The following is a 10,000-nucleotide window of genomic DNA, read 5'->3' as shown; positions in this document are numbered from 1 at the left end:
ATAAAAATTGTCTTGTTTACCAAGTCATGTCTTATTCATTTTGTAACTAATACTTACCTTAAAATGAAAAAGGACTTCAAATGAGTTTTCCACATAATCATGAATGGGCTCTAGTGGTCTTGAGACTACTAATAATAACCATAAAAATGTAAGAAAATTGGGAAAACAAAAAATACCGTTGGGAAGGTTAGATCACTTTTGCACTGCATTTTTATGTTCAAAATACAAGGTAGATATTCCTTCAGTTGTGTATGCATCATAACAAATGCTTATTAGTATCATTTCTCATATGTCATATATACTCATATATCATACCATACATATAGGAAATTAAAAAGAAGCACATCCTAAGTTCCCAGGCCAAGCCAAACAATCAAAATGTTACAATATAATCATTTACTGTGGAAATAAAGAGTAATGGATGCAAAGTATCTGATAAGCTCTCTACATTCTGTCCTGATATATCCTGATAATCATGATATTTCATAAATTCTAGATAAAGGGTAACAAATTAATATTTGTGAATGCATATCCTTGCAAACCTTTAAAACAACAGCAGACACTAAACTACACATCCAATATATACTCACCACATAAAAGGAACAACTGAATTTCTCAGAAACATTTTTTTGGACAGGAAATGAAAGTCAACTTGGGTACCTTGCTATGAACTTGTTTCAAAATTTCCTAATTTCTAACACTGTACATCAAAAATTATCAGGACAAATTACTAGTGAAGTTTAAACTCTTAGACAAGTATTATACATAAACTGTAAAACAGAAAAACAAAAATATAATTTCATATGTAGGATATCATCAGGTCACAGGTTTTCAGCAGGGAATGTTTCACATAAAAGAAATACTTTCCTAACCCATAAAATTTGCAAATTTTGAGTACTGGATGAGAGATTTTTGCCAAAGAATTCCAGTCTTCAATTTGTCCATTAACCCAATGACAGGTGACAAGATATCATGTCAAGTGGTGGCAGCACCAGCCACCGGGGACGAGATATCTTGTCATGGCTTTCCTCCTGGCCGGCACGCCGGGTGAACGGGCGAGTACTGCTTGGCTGTGGCCAGTGTGGGCAAATAGCCTGAGGCATTATGCTCACGCATTTGAAACATTAAGGCTCTTTCATGAACAGTTTACAGGTTTACAAGTACCAGATTTTACTTATTCAATCATAATAGCTTTTAACAGTTTTCATATGTAGATATAAATTTAAACCTATGCTGAATATCAAAATAGAGTTGTAATCATTTTTTGTTTGAAATTATACTTTTACTGCGTTGGTGTACGAACACGCAATTTTCGTTCATTATCAAGAATCTTTGTACTTTTCCACACATCACCAGTGAGATGCTTTTCTCCACAACTTACAGCTACAAGTCTGAAAAAAAATTAAAGTGAAAGTTTAATTAAGGAACTTTACATTTAACATCCTGAATTTCATTATTCATATTAGTTTAAAGAGAGAGAGACAATACATTCAATGCATTCACCTTGCCATTATAAGAAGGTTGTGGAGATCCTCTGCAGAAATACCGTTGTCATTCTTCCGGCTGTCAACAAAATCATCTTGCACCATCTGGAGGATTTAAGAAGATGAACTTTCATTCCCAAAAATTAAAGTAAAAGCATTAAAAAAAAATTCAAACATACAAAATACATACCAATTGGTAATAGCATAACAATATATCCTATGAACAATCAGCAATGCAAGGAAGCTATAAAAGTATTAATCCATTGCGGACAGGTGTCAAAATATGGGCATCATTACATATATGATGTGAGATCAGAAACTGCTCACTGTTGAAGTATGCTTCATGACCATTATGGTCTATTTTCAGAGTTCACTTATCCAAAGTCAGGTTAAAAACTGTTTCATGATGGTTTTAAGAGAAAGTTCTCTTTGGGCAAGTCTGAGCATGGAGGAAACACTTTGTCTGGTCCTCTATTTCTAGCTGGTGTCCGTGGTGTCAAAAATATCCCAACTTGACAGAGATAGCTGGCTCTAGCCACCATCAACCATGGTTTACTAAAAATCACATTAATTTTGCTATAAAAATAGAAAAGGTTGCTTTACCGTTAACATTGTGTACTCACTTCATTCTTCAACTTTGTTTCTGGCTAAATATTTTACCCTAGAGATATTTGCACTAATCATTGCTGAAGAATGAACATGCTCCTTGAGGAAGCAAATTTTTTTTATCCTTTTTTTTTGTACTGTTAATGAAACAATTTAAGGATGTAACCCGTTTTTTCACTTTCTTCCTCGAACTTCCACTACTTCTTTCACTGGTCAGTAGCCTTTCCCTACTTGTTATCTTAAAACCAACTTTGATTAGCCTTTCCTCCTTATGATTTCCCACAACTTTCAATCAGTAGTCTTACCTTCTGCATATCTTCTGAGAGATTGTAATTGCTAAGCCTGGCAACTGTTAGATATAACCGAATTCTCCTCAGAATGTCTGGTGTCAGTTGTGACTGGATCCGGTTAAATGCTGCAGAAACTTCTGTGTTGCTTGGCTGCAATCTGATCTCAGCATCACTGAAAATAGTAATATGAATGTAAATTTTGCAATTCTATATGAAACATACCATAATTGTCATCTGCACAAATTTTGCAATGTGCCTAAAAGCAGGAAATTATATAAAATAAATTTTACTAGTCCTAGGTAGGAGAAACAAAATAAGATAAACCAACCTATTGATCATTGCTCTTCCCTCAGAGAATATGATAACTGGAATATTGGTGAGCTGCTCCAGCTGATGATACTGGAAGTCATAATCAACCTTCTGCCAGTTGATAACATTCCCCAGGGCTGTCAGATTTTGCACTCCTTGGGTGTCCAGTTGCCCAGCTGTAAGAGCTGTCTCATCCAAAACAAGGTGTGTGTGTTGACTCAGCTGTAGTAGGCCACTGACAAGACGGTTTGATTGGTAGTCCTATGCAAAACACACACAAATAAAGGAATGATAGAGAGATTAGTTAAATAAAAGAGAGATAAAAATAACTGAAATCACAAGGTAAATGAAATAATGCACACCTGTTGTATTCAGATATCCTATGAACTAAAAACTGGATAATCTAACTTTACATAACAGTCAGAGTAAATTAAAAGGAATCAACATCACTATGATATATCAATAAAATATTTTCCCAAAGCAACTGCTTGCAGTTAGTAATTGTGATCTGTTGTCCATTTAACAATATGTACTGCCAATATCTACTGTATATTCAAACACCTAAACCATGTTTATAAAACAGATTTTACACTTCCTCAACTTTATATTCAGATTTTTGAGATATAAGGAATGTAAAAGTAAAGTGGTATCACTTACCTTCTTTGGAATAAATTTGATCTTATTCATATTGTTTAAGGTCATTGGGAAGAAATGTGACTGAGTAACAAACAAGCTAAGTAACTGGTAGAGATTGCTGGTATACTTCTGGTCTTGGAGACTCTTGTTTATGCCAGACACATTTATACTGTACTTTCCCAATGCAATAACATCCTGTATAAATAAAGAGAGTGGAGTTGAGTGGAGTGATATCATTAGCTTTGTAGTATTGGATTGTTATAAATTTTGAAAATATGATAATCATTATACAACAGTATTTGATCATTTGCACATGACTATCACAGGTATTGTAAATCAGCTAAGTTTCCTCAAGCAGCATTGGTAATTATCATACATACAAGATTTAGCTATTTTTATACCTGTTGAAAATGGATGTAGGAATGTATAAATGAACTATATTTGAGACCTTGGGTTAAAAAATAGAGAACACATTCCACTTTCTTTGGAAAACAGACACAAGGATCACAATGCCATACCTGCCTTAAGTAGACAGATGAAACCAGGTGGCACACCATCAATTCAGCAGCAAGGGCGTCACCTAAAAATGCCTCTTCCAGTATTTTCCGCAGCATTTCTCTTGTTTCCCTCATATCCCCTGTTGCTGTACCAATGGTGTTGTCAGTCTCTATAATATCAGCTGGGAGGAGTGGGTTCGTGTGGGCCATTTTGCGTGCAGTTAGAACATGTAACCTGAAAATATCAGATCTTTAAGCTCTGGAAATTATGATTTCTGTATCGACATAGAAACTCCATAGCTTTGTAGGCCATAACAATGTTATAATTTCAAAACTGAGGAACAAGAATAAAGAGAGAGTAACAAAATAATAAACAAACAAATCAAATGAAACAAATCGATTAAGAGGAATGATAAAATAAAATGTATATAAAGTACAAAAATAGAATAGAAAGAAAAGGATGGAAGCAAAAAATCAGAGAAACAAACTTCTAAATACAGAGCCTTCCACATGACCTACCTAGGAACAAGAGATGGTGGCGGGCATCTTGCAGCATCTTCTTCCACATCCATGAATTCCATCTCACTATTTCCATTGTCCCCATTCTGTCTTGCTAGTGAAGGGTCTACAGACAAGATTCCTACAACCTCAATGACATCATTCAAGGAAAAGCTTACATCATCATAGAGCTGTAAATAGACAAAATATCATGTACATGAACTTGAATTTATGAATACTAAGACAAAATAAGATGTGACAGAAAAAGTTATTTATCTATGAATCACAAAAAACAAAAACACAGTAACATGCACATAACAGAAATAATAAAACACTGCCACAAAATTTTGTGGCAGTGTTTTTTTATTTATCTATATTTCCAATACAGACTCATCATTTTGATTAGGTTAATACAAGGATGGTACCTAAATTTTCAGATTTCAAACTTTCAAAAGTACTTGTATAAAATGTATTATGTATTAATCTTTTAAATCTTTTTAGTAATTCGCCAGAATCACTACATGCAAATATAAAATATGAACAACTCATGACACAAATTATGTATTTACTTATTTACTCTCTCTCCCTGTCTCTTCGTATGCTTATATGCTTGCCTATCTCTCATTCCCTTTCTCAGTAATTAGATTCTAGGCATTCCCTACAATGACTTCAACTGGAATACATTCACTTGCAACAATGAAGTGTGTTTAACCATTCAGAGAGGGGGCCACAATCTAGGTTCACCTTTCAAAAAAACTACCACAAAAAAAAAAAAAAAAAAAAAAAAAAAAAAAAAAAAAAAAAAAAAAAAAAAAAAAAAAAAAAAAAAAAAAAAAAAAAAAAATAATAATAATAATAATAAAATAATAATAATAATAATAATAATAATAATCAGTTACCTTCACTAAACATGGGATTCCTTTCATGCCTGGAATGGGGAAATTGAGGTCTGGGGTTCCACTACTGGTGGATGCTGTTGTGCTACTGCTTGTTCCAGCTCCATCTGCTGAATTATTTCCAACATCTGTCCTGATTCGTTTGTTCTCCCCTGACTCTGCTGTCTCCATGCTGGAACAAGAGATTCAGAAGTTAAAAATGACATTAACTCCTAAAAGCATGTCTGTCCTCCTAGCCACATTTAAAGTATAATTTTTCACCAAGGCTAATTTTGGGGTTTGACATTTTAAGATCTTGATTTTACACACCAGAAAATGTATATTTCTTTGCTATATATAAAATACAGACTGCACAGTGGATTGTCAAAATGAAAAAAAGTATTTAAGTATAATTCACTAGTGTATAAAGAACATGTTTCTTTATAGAAAACAATAATATATTCATGCAGCAATACAACATGAGGCAATGTAAAACTGAGGCTGAGAGAGAGGATGGCCTAATAGGGGCACAAGGAGATAGGACTGATATAATGGGCGTGGATGGAGGAAATTCAGAGAAACCATGCAATTAGATGCATAAATAGTAAAGACAAAATGATATACCATAAGGAAACTATATTGTATGTTATGTGAGAGTATGGTGTGGGGAGGGGGCATGAGTGAGATAAAGAATGGATGAGGGAGTTTGCCTGTATGAAATATAGGAGAGGGGGGCTTCCAAGGAGCATAGTGATACAGGGCTGATTTAGTGGGTGTGGCTGGAGGACACTTGCCAAACAGTACTAGTAATACTAATAGCCGCTCCACACATCCTATTCATAGCAAAAAAACAACAACAACAACAACAACAACAACAACAACAACAACAACAACACACACACACACACACACACACACACACACACACACAAATTACAACAATTTTTGACAGGACTTACATGATCATGGAGGATTATTAGGGGTTAAGGAGAGTATATAGAAATAAAATAAACATGAAAGAGAATCATACTTAATTCCAATTACAGGACTTTAAAAAGCCAATATAACTGAATTCTAGATTATATCAAACATATGCTTATCACCTGGTTCCTTCTGCAATCTGTTGTCTTGCACCTCCTGCAACACTGGTATCTCCCTGCTCATCTTCTGCCTCCTCACAAACACTTCTCTTGATCCTTCCAGACGAACTCGATGTGCTTGCTTCACTCAAGCATGGGTTCATCTCACTATATACCTGAAGTTATTCAAGTACTGAGTAAAACTGTCCCTTTTTTTAATGTTCAATGCTTACTCTCCAAAACTACTCAAAGGACACTAGCTGTGATTCATGGGTGCTATTGATCTTAAACATTTTGTGGATAAAAAGTTTACAAACAATTACCTCTTTGACCCAAGTATTCTCTCCTGGTATTGGTACACAGTAGTAGGTAAGACGATCTCCTGTCTGGCAGTCATGCGAATCCCTGACCAACTCTTCCCCAGGCTGTTGAAATTGATTGGTGGTTTGTTTACATAAATCAAAATGATCTAAAAAATATCATTCTAGGCAAAATAAATAAATAAATAAATAAATAAATTTCATAGATGGAGAATTACAGAATACTAAAATTTTCATACTGAAAAACAAAGAAAAAAAGAAACTTAAATAAGCTGTATAACATAAGCATAATACATGAAAAATATTGAATATACTTTTTAATCTTAAGATACTTAGTTTGAAACCTATACTTTTCCTAAACTCACCCCACACTCAGCAACATCCTTGTAACGCCCAGGTCGCAGCTTTGTAGCCCCCGTCTTTTCATCGCGCACTTCATAGGTATCTAGGAAGAACTCATTATCGTACATGTCCTGCACCATGCCCCTATAACGCACCACCTGGTTTGGTCTCAGGTGGTGGAGTGCAGTTTCATTCAGCCATGGGATCTGTTGTCAAAATATGGACTTTAATGAGGAACTCTATTTTTCAACTACCTTAAATACAAGAGCCTTTAAATCATTCATTAGTGATACTCCTTAAAACTAATATAAATATGGTCTTACCCTTTTAAGGACCATCGGATTGTTGACTTCCTGTGTAAAGAATTCACTTGTCCTCTCTTTCCATGCTCCATTTGGCCCACACTCATCTGAAGAGAGTAAGATTTTGAAGACACTTTAGACAAGAAGAAAATGTACATGATATTAACACAGCCTTTCACTTTCTTTTATCTACCTGCCTGAATATCTCTTCCTTTTTTTTATGTAAAGAAATTCTTAAATTTATATGGGGAAAAAATTACAGCTACACGAAAAGGAATGAAAAGAAGAAAAGTGTGACATACATTGCTGGATCACTATTTAATGTAACTAAGTAGAGTAGTATTTTCATTTTGAATTAATCATTTCCATCAACAATTTATTTAACAATTTATTTAATATCTATTCAGCACTAGTCTCCAGAGGTGATACTACTACAACAAGTTGGGTATCGAGTGACTGCTTGTGCTGTATACTGTTCAGATACAGGACTTTTGGTCTGTGGAAATCATCAATAGCAATAGCACTGGCAGTAATTATATGGGCATGGTATCATGACATCATTGCAGCCTAAGTGCCTGTCAGTAATTGACTGATTCTTAAGAACTATCTGCTGCATCCAATATTAAGTCATGTGTGCCTGTCAGTTCTCCATTAAAGGCCTAGAATCTTCACTACAAATGCATTTGTTACATAGAGTTTACAAATATCCTTGAGGAACAAGTCTAAGCTCTTCCGAGTTCATCAATGATGAAAGTTTGTTGGCCTTTTCCATAGCAATGAAAGCAAGAAGGCCACAGTGATCACTTGAAGCTATGCCACAGTCATTTACAAATAGCTTTTTATCATTAATCATCCAACATTTTCTTTGTTATACTCCTCCCCCCCACAATAATAAATGCCGACACTGTAACTAAATATGGCTTGTGACAACTACATTTATCCATTAGGAGCGAATGGCATGATTTGCTGCAAAGGCAGAGTCGGTTGGGGACGCGGATGGCACCGTACCAGACAATGTAAACCTGCCATTCTACTGCATACATATTTTTTTTAAACCACGACCAATGGGTTAAGTGCAAGCAAGACAATTCAAGAAATTCATTGACATTAAAATTTGGGTATTATTGGATAAAGACGCAACCACCCGTAACGAAAAAACAAACCTTTCAGCATGACATAACATTAATTATGATGTAACACCATAAAACCCTTTTCTTCCACGAAAGGTTTCCGATGGAAATGAGTAGCGAAGCTGTACAAAGCACAACGAAAACTACCAGAAAAGTATCATGTCGTGCCTAGAGGGTTTGGTTACGTCTTTATCCAAATTTACCAAAAAATTTTGCACCAGCTATGCAGACATTTTCTCTTTTCTGTTTGGTTTTTCAAGTTCACATCAAATATGGGAATCCATGGCAATTACCATAAAAATACCTAGTCATGGGACTAGGTCATGTTGGCCTAGATATCTAAGGAACTGAAAATACTCTTGAAATTTCTTTTGTCACATAAAATGATCCTCCCCTTAACCTTAACGGTACAAACGTGGTGAATATTAGCTACATCAAGTCTAAAATTTCTTTGTTTTACCACGAATGAATTCAACAAAATTCCATTGAATCACCATCGGTAATAGAACTGTCGTATAACATGCTAAAATCCAAAGAGAAACGCAAAACAGTTCTATCATCTTACCAAATATTCTATCTAGAATCCGATAAGGTGTAAGAATCCAATCATCAAGGCCTGGCATCTTCAAAATCTCTCGAATCCTTGCAGAGCGAGCCAACGATTGCAGAAACACGTGGCTTTGTTTACGTTGGCTGATTTTGGCGCGAAAGTTTTTGTTGACAAATAGAGCTATTTCTGTGATTTTTTGCTTTTTCAGAGATCTAAATGGACTTCTTTTTCTATCTGTATATTTTTCATGACAATTTTGACATTTTTTCTCCTAAATGAGAAACTTTTATATGGTCATTACAAGTATGTGTGTAATTTACTTCGCGTTTATTGTTGATTTTTTTATCGCTACTGATATAATTTATCATATCTGTCTATGTAGTATATAATATCGGGTATTTTCAAATCCACTATATTATATTTTCTGTTCATTTCAAGTCTAAAATCGCGCTTCTGATAATTCAAAAGTTAAAACTATTTTTCATCCAAACGTGAAAGACAAAAGTAGCGGAAATTTATGACCAAACTTTTATCAAAACTTCGGTCACCTTCTCTCATGGTAAGAGAGAAGAATACACACTTTATTTATATTAAACTATGTAATAATGTTAGCTGGGCTTTATCTAGGTAATTTTTTCGCCTAAAATGTAATTGTTTATGTCATAAAATGGGTTTATTTCTGTGTTTACGAAAGATCCTCTGTTATAGAGGAACCTGTGATCAGCTTTTTGATTTAGCATTCGAAAAATCATAAGATATGTAATTGTAACTTTTGGTTAATAGCCGATGATAACTACAAAACACATGGTAATGAATATGATAATGATCAACCACAAATTATTTAGGCAAATCACTGTTATCATTTACATTTCCGTATTATGAATTGTTAAATATCTAAAAGGAATGATCTTGGAATTAATCATAAAATGTCTATGATTATATTTGGTGTTGATGTATCTTTACGAAGAACATTTTTCCCAGTTTTACTTCCTTGTTGAAATCATTAAGACTGCTGTCATAAACGCATTTTAATTAAATAACAACAGACGAAACATGAATATATGAGGGATAAGAAATATGCG

The 10,000-nt window shown here is 34.3% G+C and overlaps 2 protein-coding genes across 2 annotated transcripts in view; one reads left to right on the top strand and one right to left on the bottom strand.

The window, feature by feature from the left end:
- Positions 1-178: 178 nt before the first annotated feature.
- Positions 179-9,091, bottom strand: LOC122267754 (mini-chromosome maintenance complex-binding protein). The gene is made up of 13 exons (XM_043037901.2): positions 8,934-9,091; positions 7,260-7,345; positions 6,960-7,142; positions 6,598-6,699; positions 6,299-6,450; positions 5,220-5,388; positions 4,342-4,511; positions 3,844-4,057; positions 3,347-3,520; positions 2,709-2,950; positions 2,396-2,552; positions 1,504-1,589; positions 179-1,391 (listed from the first exon to the last, which is right to left on the bottom strand). The coding sequence occupies exons 1-13, from the start codon at positions 8,989-8,991 to the stop codon at positions 1,283-1,285; spliced, it is 1,902 nt and encodes a 633-aa protein (XP_042893835.2). The 5' UTR covers positions 8,992-9,091; the 3' UTR covers positions 179-1,282.
- Positions 9,092-9,415: 324 nt separating this feature from the next.
- Positions 9,416-10,000, top strand: part of LOC122267756 (uncharacterized) — a 10,723-nt gene continuing 10,138 nt past the window's right edge. Inside the window, exon 1 of the mRNA XM_043037903.2 lies at positions 9,416-9,477. The gene's annotated coding sequence lies outside the window, so the exon portion shown is untranslated. The remainder of the gene's footprint in view (positions 9,478-10,000) is intronic.

Source organism: Penaeus japonicus, unplaced genomic scaffold (genome assembly GCF_977035675.1).
Source record: "Penaeus japonicus unplaced genomic scaffold, GWHDUDI00000001_assembly GWHDUDI00000001, whole genome shotgun sequence".
Lineage (NCBI taxonomy): Eukaryota > Metazoa > Arthropoda > Malacostraca > Decapoda > Penaeidae > Penaeus > Penaeus japonicus.
The sequence above is the reverse complement of the archived record's forward strand: the minus strand, read 5'-3'. Positions and strand labels throughout refer to the sequence as shown.

What these genes read in the sequence shown, in the direction of transcription:
- LOC122267754 (XM_043037901.2), bottom strand. Translation starts at nt 8,991, where the DNA reads ATGCCAGGCCTTGATGATTGGATTCTTACACCTTATCGGATTCTAGAT. An exon ending in GATTCTAGATAGAATATTTG is followed by an intron (nt 7,346 to 8,933) that starts GTAAGATGATAG and finishes TACTCTCTTCAG; the next exon opens with ATGAGTGTGGGCCAAATGGA. An exon ending in AGAATACTTGGGTCAAAGAG is followed by an intron (nt 6,451 to 6,597) that starts GTAATTGTTTGT and finishes GAATAACTTCAG; the next exon opens with GTATATAGTGAGATGAACCC.